Genomic DNA, 20,414 nt, shown 5'->3' with positions numbered 1-20,414 from the left:
GCACTCGTGTGCGTCTGTGCAAGGCATGGGGAGCCTGCGGGGAATAATAATAATTCAAACGCCAGCCCATGGGGCCTGGCGTGGATTATCGGGGTAAGGTGGCTAGGGCGAGGAGGCCCATCCCCCTCGCGCTGCCACCTCACCACGCACTCCGAGGAGGTGTGGGGGAGCCGTGGCTTACCCGCCTCTCGGTTTGAGTTCCTGCTCGGTTACTCGGCGCATTTTGATAATGCCGCCCGCACTGTTCACAGCGTGTGTGTGGAGCCTCTCTCCGCATACTCGTGCGGCTGTGTGGGTCACCCCAAGTTGAGAGGTGAGCAGCTTAGTGAGGTTGCAAGGGATGGCCCCAGTCACTCCGAGCGCAAGGCATTCATTGGTGGAGTAGTGGACCGTCCATCCGGCCGCTTCCAGCAGTCGCTTGAGTTCTTGGTGTTGTTGAGATTTTTCTTCCCGCTTGTCCAAATGGCGGACGTCAGAGCTGTAACCGATTTCAAGGATATAGATGGGCAGCCGTGCTTTGTTCAGGGGCGGGCGGTACCCTTCTCTATGTGTTTCATGGGCGGGCAGGTTTGGGATGAACAGAATGTCGGGTCTGAGCCTTGTAATAAGGGGTGATGATGTCCTCTCCGCAGCCAGCCAGGCGGGGGGGCGTTGTGCAGACGCATAGTGTGGCAGGTCGGTTAGGGGGCCCGCGTCCATGACCATGAACCCGTTCCCGTAGGTCCCTTTGGAGATGCATTTGGCGATACGCTGGACTGCCCAGTTGTGCCGATTGATGTACGCGCCTTTCATTTTAGGGTGTGTGCAGCCTCCGAGGATGTGCCCTCCGGAGTCAGGGGTGTGGCAGAGGGGGCAGTTGCCGTTCCCTCCCAGGCGGTAGCGCCGTTTAAGCTGTGCGTTGAAGAGGTAGCCGTAGCGGGCGTAGAGTATTTGCTTGACCAGCCAGGGGTGCCTGGTGGAGCTGGCGAGGGTGCGGTTGCTGAGGGTGGGGCACATGTTGGCAGATGCTTCCGCCCATTGCTCCAGCACTGGTGTATTATTGGTAAAGCCTTGTTGTGCTTCGGGGGGCAATGAGTTCAGGACTCCACGGTTTAGGTCACTTAGGTAGAAATTGTCAGAGTTGCGTTTGGGCCACCAGATGTTGGACCACGGTTCGTCTGGTGCTAAGCGTATGGCCTGCCCCATGGCCTCCATGTCGTTGGCGGCGACTTTGGCGGCACCTTTGTCAGCTTCCTCGTTGCCGTGGAGCCCTGTGTGAGAGCGGACTTTCAGCAGCTGGACTGGGACCCCGGCGTCGGCATACATTTGTAGCTCGTGGAGTATGTTTTCCAGCAGGTTTTTATGCTTGGATAGTAGGAGTCGTTGTGGTGCAGTAAGGGCTCGGCGGATCAAGTAGAGAGACACTAGGGAGTCACTGGCTATGGTTACTTGGGTCATGCCCAGCAGACAGAGTCGGGGGCGGATGTATTCTAACGCAACGAGAGTGGCTGATAGTTCGGCTCTCTGGATTGTGTTGGTGCTGTTGAGGCCGCCTGGTTCGACGTATATGTGTTCGGTCTGTTGGGACCACGCGCAAGCACCGAGTTTGTTCATTTCGTTGCCATCTTCACCGGCTGCAACTTTGATGCAAGATCCGTCGGTCCAAACAATGGTGGCGGCATCGTACAGGTAGCTGCTCCGAGTGGGGAAGGCAGCTCGTGTGGTGTAGAGGGCAGAGAGCGTGGGCATGGGCGTAGGGCATGTGTCCAGGCCCCGTGCTGCTGGGGCTTGGGGTCTAGTTAGCTGCTTTGCACGGGCTTTTGCACGGTGGCTGTATGGTCGGCCCGGTGGGGCTGTTCGGTCACGGGGGAGGGTTACGCGCGCGGGCCACTCCAGTGGTTGTCGGCGCCCTGGGGGTTGCGAGGTCGGTGGCGGCACCGCTCCAAGTTCGGCCAGGGAGGTTTGGAGACGTGTCAGGTTGTTGTTGGAGTTGAGTGCTTGTACCCCTGTGGTGTTCGCAATGAGGAGTAGCTGCAGGCCCTGCTTGCTGCTGGCAGCCTCGTCGGCCGCCCCAAGGCCATCTAACATGCTAGAGGCGGATACGCCAGGCGGAATCAGGGCCAGGATGGTGACATGTGGACTCGCAAGGCACCGGCTGGCGGCGCCTTTGCCTTGTGGGATAATCATGAAGGTAATGGCGGGGGTGGCCTGGTGTTCTAGGTGTTCGATCGATGCTGTTGCCCACGCCAGTGCCTTTGTGCAGGCGTCTGGGTCGGGGTCAGGGTGGGCGAGGGAAAGGCCATCAAACGGGGCCGTGTACGCATCATGTGAGGCCCCGAAGAGGGAGTCAGCTGCGTGTTGGCTGTAATATTTAGTGGCCCGGCCCGAGCAGTTGAGTGGAGAGGCAAAGCGTTCCACCAGCCCCACTGGGCGGTCAGGGTCTGAGTGTGTCGAGGCAAGGCAGTTATACAGCGCCAGCTTCAGGGACTCGGGGAGAGAGCGCTCACGTGCGGGGGCCGACTTGCATGTCTTGCCTTTGCTGTCTACCCGTGTGCGGAGTAGCAGTTTAGCCAAGTCTTCCGGGAAGCCCCCTTGAGATCGGTGCGGGCTGGTTGCGTCATGGTGGGTAGATGTTCATACCGAGCTTTAAGAGTCAGCAAGGTGCCTAGCGTAATGGATGCTATGTGGCGTCCGGTAGGGCTGTAGACGTGGGCGAGGGTGCGTTCATCAGTGTATGTGTCTGGGATTTGGATTGTATACCTTCCGGTGGGGTGGACGTCGAGGTAGGGATTGCACGGGTTGGTGTCAATGCGCGTGTTCTGTTTGGTGGTACGTCGGACGTGGGACGCGGCCACGTCGGCTTGCGTCCATCGCCCTTGCTGTTGGGCAGGTGTAAGACGGGCGTCTTTGGGCTTGGGTTGTGGCATGGGTGTAGGGGGTTCTGCAAGTTTCCGCAAGTGTTCGGAGATGGCAGGGGTCCACCCTTGGAGGGTGGGGCATTTGTCTACGGGTTCGCTGGTGGGGTCCCATTTCATGCGCAGGAAATATTTGTGGCACGCTTGCCCGTATTCCATGTGTGCGGCAGCAGTCCCAGTATACTTCATGCGGGTGTAAGCCTCAGCCGCTCCTTTAACAATGGTTGTGTCCTTCCAAGCTACCTCATAGTAGCGCTCGGTGTGGAGACTGGCACCCTTCTCTGGGGCAGTGACGGCTTTAGTGATGGGCCCAGCTTGAATGTGCGAGATTTCCTCAATGTCGTGGTACAGGGAGTACACTAGTTGCTTCGCTGCATGGGCAACGTGGTATGCCTGCGTCGGCCAAGGTAGTTTGCCTGTCAGGAGCTGGAGTCGGATTCCCATCCAACGCTTGAAGGGCCTTGGTTGGGGTGGGTGGTCATCCAAGTGTGCACGGAGGCGTTCACGCTCCTGCATATATTCTGCACGCATTTGTCCTTGTGGGTCGTGGTCAGCCTGGCGGGGGTCGTGGCTGTCCCCCGGTGTGGCACCAGTAATGTTCGGCCAGTTTGGAGGCTCAGGTGCAATCATGAAATCCCCAGTGTCTGCCCATCTCGGTCGGGAGTCGTAAGCACAGGTGGGAGGTGTTGTTGGCGGGTTTGCGGATATGTAAGCTGTGACGGGATTGAGCGGATTGGTGTCGGCCACCTGGCTACCCAGGAAGTAGGGGTCTGCGAGGTGGGCTGGGATTGTACGGGTCGGGTTGGGGCGAGTGCGGTTTTGCGGGAACCTGCTGTGGTGGCGGGGAATTCCAAGTCGAGGCATGCGGTTGGTTCCTTGCATGTCTTTTTGTACATTGGCAAAGTAGTGTGGTGCCCACATGACAAAGTTCGGGGGACCGGAGTCATGTTCATCGGGGTCGTTGTTTAGTATAAAGCCATATTTCTCTGTGTGGCTGCGCATATCGGTAGGTGGCAGTGGGTCGTGCCGGGGGTCAGCATCAATCTTTTGCTGTAGGCGCTTGATGGCGTTGGGTCGTTGTTTCTTACTTTTTGGCTGCTGGTGGGCCGTTGTGAGGGACGCTACTGGGGGTGGTGTCTGGGTGTTGGGGGCGTCCGGGCCCGCTGGTGTTGTTAGTGGGGGCGTGGGCTGTGTTAGCGGCGGTGGCATGGGTTGCGCTAGTGGCGGGGTAGGCAGTGTGCCTGTCGGAGTTTGGGTTAGAGTTGCCGTTGGCGACTGGGTTGGTGTTGTGGGTGGGGCACCTGTTGTTCTCAGCATGTGGGCTAACGTGGTTTGGCGTTGGCGGGGGCCTAGGCCATTTGGGTGTTGGGGTGTTTGAGCCTCTGTATTGGGGTGTAGTGCAGTCATGTGTTGGAGGTGGGCGTCCATCGTAGATTGGGTTGTTAGCTCGCCCGGGGTGGCATTGCGGGGTAGGAGGGCAGCAAAGGCTGGCGTGTTGGGGAGGGCTCTGTATCGCTGCGGAAGGGGTAAGTGACATTTGTAGCTTTCAGCCTGGTTGAAAGGTGCCTCACGGGCACCGTCGCATTCCGCGCTCAGGCATAGGCTAAGGCGGTTTAGGGCCACTCGGTGCTTATGTTGGCATTGGTTACGTGGCAGGTGTTGGAAGAGGATGTCAGAAGGAATGAGGCATGCGCGCCCCTCGGGTGTACGCTCTTTACCTACAAGTTTTCGCAAATCAAGGCCGGCTTGTGTCAAGGTAAGGACCAAGTGGTGTGAGATAGGGTGTGGGCTGCGGCTGATTGCGGTTAGCAGTGTGTTGGGTGGCCCTTTGTATGGGGCCCCGTGGTCCCATAGGGTGAGGTTATAGGCGCGCATGATGCTGAGTTGTTTCAGTGTCGTATAGTAGTGGCTTTCATGGCGGAGTTTGTGCATGTCTGTAGTGCCGACTATTCTGGTCTGTAGTTCAAGCAGGGCATGTGTGACCATTCCCAGGCGGCCTGGGTCATTCAGGGCCAATGTTAGGGCCCGTGTTGCTTTCTGCACATAGATAGGGAGCAGAGAGCCGACTCCTAGGCCAGACATTTCTGCTGGCGTTAGGACGGCTCGCGTGGGGAACCCGCGGCTGAGGCGATAGCATGTTCTGGCCAGTCGTGCGATCATATTGTCAAGTGTGCGTATGTCGTTTTCCGTGTAGGGCATGACGGCGAAACTATATGCAGCAACGGATTGAATGCACGATTTGATGATGCGCAGGCATTGCTCTGGTGAGGCTTGACATGTTTGGAGGCTTAGGCTTTTGTCCGTGATATTTTTGCATAGGTACGCAAATTGGGGCCCCCAGTTTAGGGTCATTGTGACTTGCACACCGAGGTACTTGAACGGTTCCGTCGCTGGAAGGTAGGGTATACTTGTGGTGCCAATGTGGATTTTGTTTTCCAGCATTGATCTTAGTGTACGGTTGCATGTGGGCCCGTTCAGACCCTTGTCTTGCATGGCTCTGCGGTGTAGGATACCAGTGACTCTGCACTTTGCGTGGTTAACCTGCAGTCCGGCCCATTCAGAGTAGCGGTGGATTTTATCGCATTGTATCCGCAGGTCACTCAAGGTGTTTGTAAGCACCGCTAGGTCGTCGGCGTACGCTGCAGACGAGCAGTTATAGCGATCGTTCAGGTGCGGTGGTAAGCAGCCATATGAGTAGCCGCGTCCACCAACGTGCAGCCAGCGGATGAGTGGTTCTATGAACACCAGGAATAGGACGGGTGAGAGTGTGTCTCCTTGTACGGTGCCACGTTCTATACTTATTGGGGCCGTGAGGCCATGTTCGGTCCGTACGTATGTGCGGGCGTTGGAGTATAGGTTTTGCACGACGCGTATCAGGTCGTGTGGCATTCCTAGGTCCCACATGATTTCCAGGAGGCGGTCGTGCGATATAGTATTGAAGGCGCTGGAGAAGTCCGCATACATCACGTATATGTCTTGCTTGGTGAGCCCAGCGTCTTCAAGTGCGTGTACTAGGTTGAGGGTTTGCCGCTCGGTGTTCCTGTAGCGGAGGAACCCCTCTTGTGTTTCGCTGAAAATGTCTAGGTCTTGTGAAATATCCGAAATAGCCACGGTGATAAGGCTGGTCCATAGTTTGTACGTGGTATTGGCTAGCGCGATGGGTCGGTAGTTCTTTAGTAGGAGCGAGTCGCCTGGTTTGGGGAGTAAGACCGTTTCACTGGCGGTCCAGGAGGTGGGCGTATGGGCTCGGACCCACATAAGAGTGAGGAGGTTGTGCACGGTTGTGCGCATAGGGGCGGGTAGGGCGCGGAGTAGTTCATTGGGGATACCGTCTGGCCCGGGGGATTTGTTGCGACTTAGGTGATCGATACACGTGTCAAAGTTAGCGCTGTCAGCAATGCTAGGGAGCAGCGTGTGGGCCAGCGGTGAAATGGGGCTGTGTAGGGTGAAGGTGTCAGGGGAGCTGGCCCTGAGGCTGGGGTCGAATGGGTACACTTGCGTTCGATCTTCGGGTTTATATTTACCACTGCGTGGTCCTGTGATGCTGGCTCCCTGGCCCTGGAAGAATGCATGGATTGCATCAAGGATGGAGGCTTTATCCGTACAGTGGGCCTTGTTTTGTGGGTGTATTAGCGCGGGTATGCCTCTGCTTTGCTCTTGTGTGGAAAATATGTCTTTGTGGGCTTGTTTGGCGCGCGTGGCAAGCTTATGTTGGAACCTATCTCGTGCTTTCTGGATATCGTGCTGTGTTTGCTTTTTCAGGATTTGCCTCAGCGTATCTCCGGCTCTCTTTATTTTGTCAATCAGGTTGGCTATCGCCGGCGTGGCGGGGGGAGGTCGAGGCCGGCGTTGTGGTTCTGCGGTGGTGGTGGCGTCGTGCGCCGGGGGTGGCTGTTGGGGCGGCGGATTTTCAGCATCCTGCTCTGTCGTTGGGTCAGGCAATGGGATTCCAGTGTTGGGCGCCGTCGTCGTCGTGATGTTAGCATATGGGTGCTGTTGTTGGAGTAGTGCGTCACACTGTGTGCGTAGCTGTTTTATCTCATTGTGGGACTCCCGGATGCGCTTATTTATTTTTCGAGGTGCAAACACACCGCGGGTGGGTGGTTTTTTGGGGCACATGTCGACTAGGATACTAAGCCCGTCTTGAAGGATCTCTAGGAGCTGGTTAGCCAGGGCGTCTAGGTCCGGTGTTTGAATGGCCGGGTCGGTCTGAAGGGCATGTTGTAGTTCCGAGGCGTTGGTGGCGCCAGCCGTGTGTTGTGCGAGATGCTGTTGAATTGCTGTTGTGGCAGGCTGAATGGCACTGGCGAGGGTCGCGATTGGGTTGGCTAGCGTGTGCTCGATTTTTGTTCGCGCGGCTTCAAGTGTTGATTTAGGGATTGGTAGCACCACAGTACGCCACGGGCCCGGCGTCTCTGGGGGTTGTGTGTCTGCTTGTGTCGCGGTGTGTGAGGGCCAGAGGCGGATTGGAAAGGTTGGCACGCGGGCGTGGAGTGAATAGTGGTCGAAGAGGCCACCGCAGGGTTGCACCTGCAGGGTTGCCGGTGTGCGGCTTGCGGTGCGGAGGGCCGAGTGGATGTTCTGACAGATTAAGATGTCATCTATACGACTGGTGGGTTGAGGGGTCCCATCTCGTGTTTGGTAGAAGGACATGCTTATTGTGCCGCCGAATTCGGGAAGCCTTTTGAGTTTGTTCTTTGAGACAAAGCGGGCGTGGTGTTTGTCCGCCTCGTCAGGGGGCCCTGTTCTGTCCCCCTCATTCAGGACTGCATTGAAGTCGCCGCCAATAATAACATGTGCATCCGTTTTGTTGGCGGTGTTAATTGTTTCTTCACAGTATTTGTATATACGACGGCGTGTGGGCATGTCTTCTGGAGCGTAAACTCCCAGTATATGGAGGGGGGTGCTGTGTGGTGTGCGTATGGTGCAATGGACGATATACCCGTGGAGGTGTGGTGGGATCGTTGCTGTGTGAACGTTGCTCCCCGAGTGGTAGCGTTTGGAGATGGCCATGAGGACGCCCGCGGAGCGGCGTTTATACTGTTCAGTCCCTGGTTTTGTGGACGTGAAAGTGCGGTATGATAGCTTTTCTTGCCGTAGGGTGTCCTTTAGCCAGCGTGTGCGTGGGCCCAGCTTGGTTTCGGTAAGAATCACGATGTCTGCATTCCATTCGCGTAGGTGGCATATGGTGGAAAGAAGGTTTGTGCCCAGCCCGCGTACGTTATGCGTGGCGATGTGTAGCCAAGTTGTGTTGTCAGGGCGTGTCTCAGTGTTGTCTTGGGCACCAGCGCCAGGGTCTGGCGTAGGGCCAGGCGGTGTGCGTCGTGGGGTGTTGGGATTAACTGTTTGGTGCGTTGTCGGGCTGTCGGGTGGGTCAGCGCGTGGGCGCTGTGTGGGTCGTGCGGCGCTTGGCGGGGTCTCTGGCCTTTGGTGGGGTGCTTGTGTTGTGATCCGGCCAACTGTCCGGAGTGCATTTCCTGCCGCTTCGGCATGCGTAGCAACTACTTGCGCCCACGTTGGTTGTGTTGTATTATTGGCCGTTGGTTGTGTGGGATTGGCGTTCGGTGCATGCATGTTCGCGTTGGCCCTCGGTCTAGTTGTGGTGTTCGCGCGTGTGGGGCTTGTGGGCTCCGGGTCGAGCTGGTTGTCATGGCGTGGGCGGCGGGTGGGCCGTGCTGCACTGTTGGGGGTGGCGGGGCGTTCGTTCTGCGTTCACGCTGGTTCAGTCGCCTCCCTTCGGGTAATATTGAGGGTGGCTTGGGTGAGGGGGCGAGTCACTGTAGTTTCGGCGGGGCCTGGGTGGGGTGTGGGGGCTGTGTTGTCTCCTGCACTGTGGTTTGTCGGTAGTTGGGTAGTCTGTCGGGCGAACATAGTGGAGAGGGCCCTTTGGGTGGGGCCTCGTTTGGGTTTGGTTTGATTCGGGGGCGGCGGTGTTGGTGGTTGCGGCGGCGGCGGTAGGTTTGGAATTGTTGGGTATGTCCTTGGGTCAAGCGGCATGTCTAGGTGGTAGGGGTGTAAGCAGAATATGTCGCCTTTCACTGCTTGCCAGAGGTCCGGTGTCATAGGTTTACGCCCAATGTGTACAAAGGATTCGACTAGAAACCAGCTGTCTTCTTCCTTGCGTATTGCGTAGGCGTGTCTCCCATCGTGCACCATAAACCCCATGTTCCGGGAGCATTCTGGGAGTAGGCCTAGAATTGTGTCCTGAGAGTGGCCTGGGTCAAGGTTAGGGGCGGCTAAGCGTAGAAGCAGGCGTGTTCCTGTAGTGTCGATTGGCGCTGGGCGGTGGCGGAGGTAGTGGTTGATGGCGGCTTCATGGAAAAGCCCATTGTGTTTGAAGTGATGGCCCCAGGTCGCTTGTAGTTCGGGTGTGTCGGCCAGCGCAATGTGCACGACTTGGCAGAAAGCAAGCACGGCATGGGCCCTTAGCCACGGTGCTCCCAGCATGTTATTGATAGCGTGTATCGTACAGAAATTGAGGTGTTGTTGTTCGCGGAAGTATGTGCTTGGTATTTGTCTGGGCCAGCTTAGTGGTACTGGGATATGCCCGTTTTCGGCTGCTGGTGTAGTAGTCCGCTCTGTGTTATTTCCGCCTCGTAGCGGATGTGAGGGTGACGTTAAATCGGGTTGCTGTTGTCCAGGCTGCGTGCCGATTTGTAGAGTCATTGGGTTGCTACTCATGATGTGCGAGTAGGCCGCAAGGTTGGTGATAAGGTTGATCGTTGCGTCGTGATTTTTCCTGTGCCGAGTACCTACCACCTGTTTAACATTGCCGAGCCTGCTTCCTTCCACGCCCTTGCCCGCGCCCACGCCCGCGCCCACGCCCACGCCCGCGTCCCACCCCCCCTTGCTCCTCCTCCCCCGCCACCTCCTTCTCCTCCTCCACCTCCTCCTCCTCCTCCTCCTCCTCCTCCTCCTCCTCCTCCTCCTCCTCCTCCTCCTCCTCCGTGACCCATTCCAGCTCCCTTTTAATCAGCCAGGTGCGCCATGGCATGGTCGCGGGAGCCCAAGTGCTGGCCGATGCCTCCACGCCAAAGTCGGCCAGGGAGCGCCCTGCTAGCCACCCAAAGCTCCGCGCCAGCCAGACCATGGCGCCCAGTTTCCGCTCACCGTTGCTGCCAACAAGGTCACGCATGAGTACACGGCTCTGCATGAGGCTCTCCCGGTTCACCATGATGATGTTGCCCAAAGCAGCGTCGCTCGGCCACTGGTGGTGGGACCCCCTGCAAACAGTGACATGCAAAGGTTGGCGCGCCGCCGGCTACCTGACCAAGACACGGTCGCCATTCTGCATTGTGCGTAGTCAGCCCGCACGGACACCCCCTCTGCACATACGCACGCCGCAGTCGAAGGTGACCCTGCTCTCCCAGGAACGCTACTCACAGGAACACGACCTTCGTGGGCAGGTACCGGCTCCAAGACAGGCGACGCGTGCCGTCCACCCAGTCTGGCTCCGCCTTGGTGTTCAGGGCGGACATGAGGACACCGATCTGGTTGGTTGCTGGTGCGTAGCAGTACGAGAAGGACTTGGGTGGGTACTTGGCCTTGCTGCCGCTCCACTTCACCCACTGGCTGGGCCAAAGGGGCGCCAGTGCCTGTTGCGTGGGATCACCGGATCACTAACTCAGTTAGCGATTTGACTCGTCCTTACGGCAGAAGGGACCCGGGTACAAATCCGGATAAAAGCCCAATTATGCAAAAGGCGAAAGATTGGTGCGAAACCGATTGGTGATCCCACGAATGATAGGTAATTGCCCTCAGTGGCAATTGCGGGCTTAAGCCCGCTGCAACCTAGAAAGGTCGTGGTGCAGAAGTCCGATTTAGTGGCGAGGTCCAAGGTTCAAGACAAGGCTCAAGATCCAAGGCTCGAGGAGGAGCGCCATGGCTCTTCGGTTTGCACGAACTGGCAGTGCTCCACTACTATAACGCGGCGTTTCCCTAGCTCGATATGCTAGGTGTGCAGGCTCGGATGTAGTGGACTTTGAAGAGCGGCCTAGGACTTGGAGGTTGTAGTTTCGGAGGTTGTGACTCTTTCGTGGTGAGGCGTCAGCGTGAGAGGGGCGGGCCCTCTCGCCCTAGTCACCTTGCCCCGTTAATCCATGCCAGGCCCTATGGGCCGGCGTTGTAATTATTATTATTATTCCTGTTGCGTGGGACAAGACCTTCACGTTGTTGTGATCTGCTGTCCCCCACCCTGCCCACCAACCCCCCCCCCCCCCTGATGGGGTACTCGCCTTTATGTCGTGCTGCCGGGAAACGATGAAGATGGCGTTGCCCCAATCAAGTCCGCCTTTGCCGACCAGCGTGTCTGAGTACCGCACCACCTCCACTACGAGCTCCTCGCCCTCGGGATGCTGTTTAGTGCCAGCCGGTGCAATTGGGCCCTTAGCGACACCCAGTACCACAGCGTCCGCGATTCCGGTGCGGACGGGGATGGTGGCCTTGTCGATCAGTTGCAGAGCACGGGCGAGGCGCTCCTTCCCCATCTCACCCATCCAGCATCCATTCAGGGACTCAGTGTACCCTCCCCGGTTAGCGGGCTTTGCATCTGGCACAAAGTGAAGAGTCCTGGTGCAGTAAGCCGCGCATGCCTCGGGAAATGGCAGGCAAGCCAGCGTCCATTCATCGTCCATGGTCCCCAGAACAGTGTGTCATGTACAGTGACTAGAACACAGACAGTCTTCGTTGCCAGTGGCATCTACCCGCCCATTTGCCGCCCTACCAGGCATCCGCCGGTTGTCGCGTAGTAATGCCCTGTGGTTATTACAGTTTGCCCAACAACAGCAAGTACATAGTAATTGCCCAACTAATCGGCGCACGTCGCGTACACTCTACTAGTGCAGTCCTCACTACTACCACACCTTTCCCTGGCCAGCGACATATGATTATATGTCGACAACCGACGACATGAACGACTCGCTGCCATGTGGGCAGTCACGTAGCAAACGTCCCCGCGCTGGCGACGGAATCCCGCCCGAACCGCCAGGGCCCGCCCAGCTTGACGAGCGCGGGCCGAACAACCTGTTGCTAGCCACCATCAAGCACAGAGAAGGGGACGGGTTCACATATTACGCTATGTGCAAGGAGCTGGGAAGCAGCCACGCTTACCTCCTTCCGGGACCCCCGGTCACCTGGCCACCCGCCCAGCTGACAGAGGTGGTGTCGTTTGCTCGTGAGATCGTCCGGCACAAGTACAACGGCGGGCACAAAAACCAGGTCAGGATTTATGTGGCTGGACACGGATGGCAGCGAATCAGGGATTCGCCCAGCTGGACGGCCCTGGGCTGGGTGGGTGGGCCACAGTCACCGCGGTCAGGAGTGCCCGTGCAGGCGTCCAGTCAAGAGACGCCGCAGGGTCAGGGGCAGGAGCACTCGGGCCAGCAGCCGCAGATGCACATGCAGAGGCTGGAGCCGGGGCAGGGGCATGGGCAAGGGCAAGTGCAGCAGGCGCGGGGCCAGGGGGGGGAGCACTCGGCGCAGCTGCGGAAGGTGCAGGGACAGGGGGAGCAGCACTCCGCTCAGCAGCAGCAGGTGCAGGGGGGGGGGCACTCTACGCAGGAGCATCAGGGGCAGGGGCACCAGCACCAGAGGGCGCGCAACAACCTCTTTGGCGCGAGTTCTTATGGGCTGACATTGTCCATGGCCCGGTAATCGGCGAAGGGGAGTTCGGAACGGTTCACCAGGGTGAGTGACACGAAGATAGATTGGTGGCTTGTAGGGACATATGCACCCAGCTTGCTCTTGTGTCTGCCCCTCCATCATCTACGTGCGATAGCCGCAATCTAACGCACTGCCCCCCCCCCCCCCCGGCCCCGCCCCTCCCCTCCCTCCAACCATCGCCCCTCCCTCCAGTGGCAGTCCCGGCAACAGGCGAGGTACTGGCCGCGAAGTCCTGGAGCAGCGACCAGCACCTCTGTATCCAGGGCAACTTGCTCATGCTGACTGTAGCGCACAGCCCTTACATCCTGCGCAGCTGCGGCCTCGTCCGTGACACCAACGGCTTCGTCAGGAGCCTCCTCTTCCCGCTTGTTCCGCACGGGGGGACACTGGAAGACCTGCTGAATGGCGGGACTGGAGGGGGAGCCGGGGCAGAGGGACCAGTTCCGGTTCAGACCCTGCTGTCAGCGGTGTCCATGGTGGTGAAGGCCGTTGACCTGTTGCATTCCGCCGGGTACATTCACCGTGACATCAAGCCGACCAACGTGCTGGTGAGGCATGGGCATGGGCATCGAGTGCAGTGCGTACGAGGGCATAGGTATACATCGCTGGCTCGGTGGATTCGTGCCTGTCTTGGAGTGACAAGGCGCTGCTCCTCTTCACAGTTGTCTGGCGGCGCGGGAAAGAAGATGACAGCGCTGCTGGCCGACTTCGACCAGGCCTGCAGGCCGGGTGAACGTGGACAGGTGAGGGCGTTGCTGCGAGGTGGAACGCGCCGCGGGGTAGCGCCTCGTGATACACTGATTGCGTGGCAACGTTGCAAGAAGAGACGGCTTATTGGTCTCACGTGTACGCACGCAGGCTGGCACGGAGGGCTTCCGCCCGCCAGAGGCTACTGGCGAGCAGGGATCTAGGGGCCAGCGACACAACAAGAAGCTGGACTACTTTGCCATCGGCCGTGTAGTAGTAGCGCTTCTGATCGACAGTGCCGAGGAGGAGGAGCTGAGCAGTATGTGCCGTTCCATTCAAGATAATAAGTTCGGCGTCTTCAAGATGGCATACCAACAGGCTCATGCCTCAAGGCCACCCGGCCTGTCGGCCGAGTCCGTGTGGGACCTTGCGGTGCTTTGCGGGCGCTTGACCATGCCTGAGCGGTCTGCACGCCCCGACTGCCTGACAGAACTGAGGGGCTTGCTGCAACGGGTAGCGGGGGAGGCGGATGCCATGCTGCCATTGTGGTGGGGCAAGCAGGTCAAGGAAGAGGACGTGATTGTTATTAGCGAGTAGGCCACGATGGAGGAGGGGGTTTAGATGGAGCAGCTGCATGAAGGCGACCAAGGCAATAGGTCCATGCAGCTCACACCCCGGGCTTGGGCCCGGGCTTTGGAAGGACAGGGGCACAGGCGGACTTGGCCTTGTAAAAGGGGCTCTGACGCGGGGGAGGTCGCACGCGCTGGCCGTGGGTGCTGATGGAGGGCGTGTGCGTGGGGGCGACAGTAAAAGGTGTGATGCAGCGATGCAGGAGAAGTAGGAAGGAGGAGGATGCGTGTGGGCTCGTGTTTGGACAGGGTCTGCCACGGCACTGCAGTAGAACACGCAACAGGAGGCGGGAGTTGGCAGGCAATAACTGCATTTGCAGGACATTACATGTAGCGTGTGAAGTCCTTCCTGGCCTGTACGCCAGCCACATTGTGCTCCTCAACATTGCCAGTGAGCCAGCAATCTATGCAAAAGAATGATGAATACAATGCATTTGCGATTGATGAATATAACATGCTTCTAATCAGCGCGCTCCGTCACGTGCACATACGGCATGAAGTACGTCTTCCCTGCCTCCGGATGTGCAGCACCTACACGCGTGCCTACCACTCTTTCATCGCCTTCGGGTGGCCGCACCATGGCCACCTTCTTCAGGCTCATGTCAGCCAGCACCTCCACTGGGACAGCATACAAGCGCCGGTGCCATGTTGGCTGGCGTGGGAGCTCGAACAACGCCTCCTTGACCACCTCGGTGACCTCTGATACCGAGCAGATAGCCAACCGCAAGGCCGCACCTACCCCGCCGCGCTCCAGCTGGATGGACGGCACCCGCACAAAATAGCTAATGGCAGCAATGTAGGGTACCCGCAGCCGGCCGGCCCCGCCACGAGGGCCAGGCACATCCCAGCGGAGCAGAACGTTATGGGAGACGCGCGTCTGGATGCGACCGTACCTAGACCCGTACAGCAACTCCTCCCCGACCTCCGCGCGCGTGAACACACCGCCCCCACAGGACAGCAATGCGCTAGTTAAAGAGGCAGCGTCCAATGCCCCGTCCGTGTCACGCCATGACTGCACCGCCTGAGTGCTGCCCTCCTCCGCCAGAGTCGTTCCTAATGCGGCCAGTACCTCCTCCGCCGTCTGTGCGTCCACACGGGTACGGACACCCTTCAACAGGACACCATCCACCGCACTGTCAAAACGGCTAGCGTCGTTGAAATCCGCATGTCGCCGGCCAATCACATCGTCCAGCAGGAGCAAGTCGTGCTGTGAACGGATGTCGACCATTGCCGCGGTCAGCAGCACTTCATTGGAAAAGTGCTGCTCGGGCTTGTACGCAACTCCGGACGCCTTCCGCTTGAAGTACTGCATGCAGCGCTCCACCACGAGCTCTAGATCACCCACCACTGCGCCAACGCGCTCCTCCTGGCGTTGTAACCTGGGGAATGAGGATGGTGGGAGGCGTATTCACATTGGAGGAATAAACCGAAACAACACGCTACCAAGCACATGGAGACACATCCCAGCACCCATACGCATCGGGATTCACGCCCACCCGACTAATAAGAAGCCGCAAACGTGAACGCTTTGCAGTCGCAGAACGACACGGCTCACCTGCAGCAGCAGATGTGGAGGTTGACGGAAAACGTCTTCTCAGGGAAGCTGAGTTCTTCAGCTTTCACGGCGAACTCGAGCAGGGACTTGCTGGCCTTCTTGGAGGCCGACAGAAATGCCGTACGGCTGCCGTGCGCCACAGGAGTGAAGTAATGCACCACGGCTCCAGTTAGACGCACCCACATGAATGCGACATCTTCGTGCAGGATGTCTTTGAAAATGAATGATGAAAATGTGCGACATACCTGCTGCGGCCAAGTACCGCCAGCCCCGGGCCCTCCATCCTCCAGCTCTTGCTGCGATGCCGGGAACGGGGGTGGGGAGGGAGTATTCAGACACACACGCACACACACACACACACACACACACACACACACACACACACACACACACACACACACACACACACACACACACACACACACACACACACACACACACACGCACGCACACACACACACACACACACACGCACACACATACGCACACACGCACACATGCATGCACGCGGGCACGCTCACGCAACATCCCAGGCGGTCACTCACTTGTACTCGACCACGTCGGTGTACGGCCGCCCGAAGTCGGAGGGCACCACGACACGGGCTGCGCGACTGCGCATTAAGCGCTTGTCGTCCTGCGTGAAGCACAGCGCTTGGGGACCGCTGCCATCCAGAAGCGACAGCACGAAGTTCCGCACAACGCCGTACAGCAATGCGTGCGCGACAGGCACCCTGAAAAGGTCCTGCTGGTTGGCGTAACGGAGGAGTGAGAAGGGGCTGGACGCCTTGACTGGATTAGCCTCGAGGGTCTTGGCCGCATCCTGCCGCTCGGTCGCAGTTTTGCCTGAAACCCTCCCTGCCGCCACTGCCTGGAGCCTGTCTGCTAGACGCCCACGCAGAACCTGGTCCTCGTGCGTCAACTGGAGTCTGTTGTCGCCCACGTTAACCTCCGCGTTGTTGGCCCTGCAAACAGCACGAGCACCACCGATCAAGTTTCACCTTGACAAGTACGCTGATACCCCCCGCCCCGCCCCGCCGCTCCCCGCCCCGCCGCTCCCCGCCCCGCCGCGCCCCGCCCCGCCCCGCCCCGCCCCGCCCCGCCCCGCCCCGCCCCTAGACGCACCGCTCATCACGGAAGAGCTGCTCCTTGATGACGCGCTCCAGTCCGAAGTCTATGTACCAGTGAGCTGGCTCGATCCGCTCCCGCCCTGTCAAACAGAACGCGATCAGTAACTGGTCGATGAGGCCTACAAAAGGACCTTACACATGTCGAGAACACGAACCCACCTCCACGGCTCTTCACAAGGAACCGACGAGAGCAGCACTTGCAGCATACGTCATCACGATGGGCGTCCCATGAGGAGCGGGAGAGCTTGGGATACACGTACCCCGGACAGCCATCAGCCGCACAGACGTGCACCTCAAATTCCGACCAGTCGGCCGCACCAGTCAACATGCGCAGCATGTAGATGGACGGGGGGATGAACGAAGTTGGCAGCGTGGCACGATAAAAGCCAAGGATGGTGTCCAATTCAGACTTGGCGATCCGGTGCCGCTCGTGAAGTTCCAGCAAGGAGTAGACGACCTGGCGCGTGGACAGCGGGCTCTGGGCGACAACAGTTGTGCCATCCGGGCTCAACACACGCCACGCGGGATCACCCAGGTGGTTCTGGTAATACCGCAAGGTGCCCCGTTTGGCGTAGCCGTGGGTGCAGCCGGTCCAGCCACACGGACAGCGTCTTACATCCGCGGGCCCCGGCATGTCCGCAAGGTCCGACGAGGAGAGGTTGGCGGTGGTGCCCATGCTGCTGTGTGACTGAGAGTCCAGCAGCGAGCTGCGGACCGAAGGGGTGATGAGTCCTGGGAGGAAGGGCATCAATGATACAGTTGGCTTGTCGGGCGCACGACGGCCGCCAAATTGCATGCCGAGCCGCCCCACCTTTAGCACATTTGTCCATACCAAAGCTTACCCTGCAAGGGCTCCTCGTCAAACATTGGATCGCTATCATAGCCGCCACCATCCAGCTGCTCCTCGCTGTCGTCTCCTGCAGTAACAGGCACATAACCGGGGTGTATGCTAAGCTGACTAGCAGGTACAGGTGTGGGATTGGCAACCAGCCCAGCTCCGCCGCGCTACCGCCCAGCGCAGCCCACAGCCCAGCACTGCTGTGCCCAGCCCTGCCCAGCTGAGCCCCGTCCAGCCCCGCCCGGCCCCGCCCAGCCCCGCCCAGCCCCGCCCAGCCCCCGCCCAGCCCCGCCCAGCCCCGCCCAGCCCCGCCCAGCCCAGACCAGCCGGCAACACGCCAACCTACCTTGCCGGGGCTCCTCGCCCGACATTGAATCTCCATCGCTGTCACTGCCGCTTCCGTCTGGCTGCTCCTCGCCATCGTCTCCTGCAGTGACAGGCACATGTCCGTGGATGCTAACCTGAATAGCAGGCACAGGTGTGGGATTGGCAACCAGCCCCGCCCAGCCCCGCCCCACCCAGCACTGCCCTGCCCAGCCCAGCCCGGCACTGCCCAGCCCAGCCCAGCCCCTGCCCAGACCAGCCGGCACCACGCCAAACCTACCGTGCTGGGGCTCCTCGCCCGAGATGGAATCTCCATCGCCGCCAATGCCGCTTCCTTCTGACTGCTCGTCGTCGTCGTCTGCTGCAGTAACAGGCACATATCCGGGGTGAATGCTAACCTGACTAGCAGGTACAGGTGTGTGGAATGGCAACCGGCCCAGCCCAGCCCCGCCACCGCCCCGCCCCGCGCAGCACTGACCTGCCCACAGCCCAGCACTGACCTGCCCCGCCCCGCCCCGCCCCGCCCAGCCCAGCCCAGCCCCGCCAGACCAGCCAGCACCACGCCAAACCTACCGTGCTGGGGCTCCTCGCCCGAGATGGAATCTCCATCGCCGCCACTGCCGCTTCCTTCTGGCTGCTCCTCGCCGTCGTCTCCTGCAGTAACAGGCACATATCCGGGCTGAATGCTAACCTGAATAGCAGGTACAGTTGTGGGCTTGGCAACCAGCCCAGCCCCGCCCCGCCACCGCCCCGCCCCGCCAAGCACACTGCCCGGCACCGCCCCGGCCCGCCCCGCCTCCGCCCCGCCTCCGCCACCGCCACCGCCACCGCCCGACCAGCCGGCACCACGCCAACCCTACCGTGCTGGGGCTCCTCGCCCGAGATGGAACCTCCATCGCCGCCACTGCCGCTTCCTTCTGGCTGCTCCTCGCCGTCGTCTCCTGCAGTAACAGGCACATATCCGGGGTGAATGCTAACCTGAATAGCAGGTACAGTTGTGGGATTGGCAACCAGCCCAGCCCCGCCCCGCCACCGCCCCGCCCCGCCCAGCACACTGCCCGGCACCGCCCCGCCACCGCCACCGCCACCGCCACCGCCACCGCCACCGCCACCGCCACCGCCACCGCCACCGCCACCGCCACCGCCACCGCCACCGCCACCGCCACCGCCACCGCCACCGCCACCGCCACCGCCACCGCCACCGCCACCGCCACCGCCACCGCCACCGCCACCGCCACCGCCACCGCCACCGCCACCGCCACCGCCACCGCCACCGCCACCGCCACCGCCACCGCCACCGCCACCGCCACCGCCACCGCCACCGCCACCGCCACCGCCACCGCCACCGCCACCGCCACCGCCCAACACCGCCCAGCCCAGCCAAGCCCAGCCAAGCCCAGCCAAGCCCCTGCCCAGACCAGCCGGCACCACGCCAACCTACCGTGCTGGGGCTCCTCGCCCGAGATTGAATCTCCATCGCTGCCACTGCCGCTTCCTTCTGGCTGCTCCTCACTGTCTACTCCGCTGTCCTCTCCGTGCGCGCCACTCCGGTCACTGAAGTGTCTGTCTTGGTGCTGCCCTGGCCCCAGTGTGCTGGGGCCAGGGGATGCAGCCTGCTCTGTCCGTGGGATGTGCGTCCTGACGCCCCTGAATGCTGCTGGCCGAGCATGCTGGCCAGCAACTGTGCGGCCGGGCGCAGCGTCACGAGCACGTGTGTCACGTCGGCGTCGACTCCAACGGAGCCGGGGCGCTGCTTGGCCCTCTACCTCACTGCTGCTGTTGCTCCGGGGCGAAGGGCTGCTGCAGCTGCTGCTGTTGCTGCTGCTGCTGCTGCTGCTGCTGCTGCTGCTACTGGAAGCGATCCTGCCACCCGTCTCCAAACTGGTAGCTGGCTCCTCGACTACCTGGGGTGGGCGGGCACGCGGCTCGCCACTCGATTGGGGGGATGCGGTGGGCGGATTGCGAAGGAGCTCGCTGTTTGCCGCGGCGTCCGCTGCAGTAGCTGCTTCTGGGATGATCGGCGGCCCAGCATGTCTGGCTAGGCAGCGAGGATGTTGTACCTTGCGTCCCCCGAAGTGAAGGTGCGTCACCTCACCCAAGCGAGCGAAGTGCAGACTGCAATGCTGGCATGTGAAGCTGCCGTCCGCGTGCGACAGGGCCTTGCCATTGTACGCTCGCCTAGGCCATGACAGGTGAGGAGGTATCGGTGGTTGCATGCTTGGCAGTGCACCTCGGTACACTACAAAGTTCGCGGTGTGGCGTGATTGCAGTTCGCTTGCTTGCTGGGGTACATCCTAGACGGCTGAAGATAATGATGATTGCAATGGAACATACTCAAGTAGCTTTGGACTTTAAGCAGCACTCGGTTGTGACTATGTACGCGAGCGACTGGAAGTAACCGCGACGCTCAGACTGTCGATTGCGAGCCTGGACTGGATCTATATGACAATCATTGAGCCGTTATACATTCTTACACAAGAATTGTTATTGTTCCAAAGCTGGTGTTACTTTGTTGGCGGGCGGCCCGCCATCCGAACTAACCCGTCTGTCCGAACTGGGCCGCCCATGTCGCGCCCAGACTGCCCCTCCCATCCGACCCTCCCGGTCCGAACTTTTCGGACCGTCTTCGGACCAGCTTCGGACCAGGTTCGGACGTCAAACCCCGGTTTCGGACGCCTTGGTTTTCCCCGAGTGGTCTGC

At 60.1% G+C, this 20,414-nt stretch overlaps 3 protein-coding genes across 4 annotated transcripts; 1 reads left to right on the top strand and 2 right to left on the bottom strand.

Annotated features, from left to right (window-relative positions):
* Positions 1-9,618: 9,618 nt before the first annotated feature.
* CHLRE_08g373376v5 (uncharacterized protein) lies at positions 9,619-11,030 on the bottom strand. The gene is made up of 2 exons (XM_043065108.1): positions 10,278-11,030; positions 9,619-10,117 (listed from the first exon to the last, which is right to left on the bottom strand). Exons 1-2 carry the CDS (start codon positions 10,370-10,372, stop codon positions 9,658-9,660), a joined length of 555 nt encoding a protein of 184 aa, XP_042922108.1. The 5' UTR covers positions 10,373-11,030; the 3' UTR covers positions 9,619-9,657.
* A 670-nt stretch (positions 11,031-11,700) lies between these two features.
* On the top strand, positions 11,701-13,984 carry CHLRE_08g373375v5 (uncharacterized protein). The gene is made up of 2 exons (XM_043065107.1): positions 11,701-12,110; positions 12,843-13,984. Exons 1-2 carry the CDS (start codon positions 11,970-11,972, stop codon positions 12,954-12,956), a joined length of 255 nt encoding a protein of 84 aa, XP_042922107.1. The 5' UTR covers positions 11,701-11,969; the 3' UTR covers positions 12,957-13,984.
* A 198-nt stretch (positions 13,985-14,182) lies between these two features.
* CHLRE_08g373374v5 (uncharacterized protein) lies at positions 14,183-20,180 on the bottom strand. Of its 2 annotated transcripts, XM_043065105.1 has the most exons (13): positions 19,810-20,180; positions 19,156-19,618; positions 18,575-18,692; positions 18,288-18,368; positions 17,995-18,075; positions 17,737-17,817; positions 17,395-17,469; positions 17,169-17,284; positions 16,871-17,030; positions 16,548-16,671; positions 15,971-16,387; positions 15,671-15,721; positions 14,183-15,551 (listed from the first exon to the last, which is right to left on the bottom strand). In XM_043065105.1, exons 2-13 carry the CDS (start codon positions 19,189-19,191, stop codon positions 15,422-15,424), a joined length of 1,470 nt encoding a protein of 489 aa, XP_042922106.1. In that variant the 5' UTR covers positions 19,192-19,618; positions 19,810-20,180; the 3' UTR covers positions 14,183-15,421. The 2 variants fall into 2 exon arrangements, with proteins under 2 accessions (XP_042922106.1, XP_042922105.1); XM_043065106.1 differs by lacking the exons at positions 14,183-15,551; positions 15,671-15,721 and having other exon boundaries at positions 15,949-16,387.
* Between the last annotated feature and the right edge of the window lie 234 nt (positions 20,181-20,414).

This window comes from Chlamydomonas reinhardtii, chromosome 8 (assembly GCF_000002595.2).
Source record: "Chlamydomonas reinhardtii strain CC-503 cw92 mt+ chromosome 8, whole genome shotgun sequence".
Classification (NCBI taxonomy): domain Eukaryota; kingdom Viridiplantae; phylum Chlorophyta; class Chlorophyceae; order Chlamydomonadales; family Chlamydomonadaceae; genus Chlamydomonas; species Chlamydomonas reinhardtii.
Note: the sequence above shows the minus strand (reverse complement) of the source record. Positions and strands in the feature narration are given on the sequence as shown.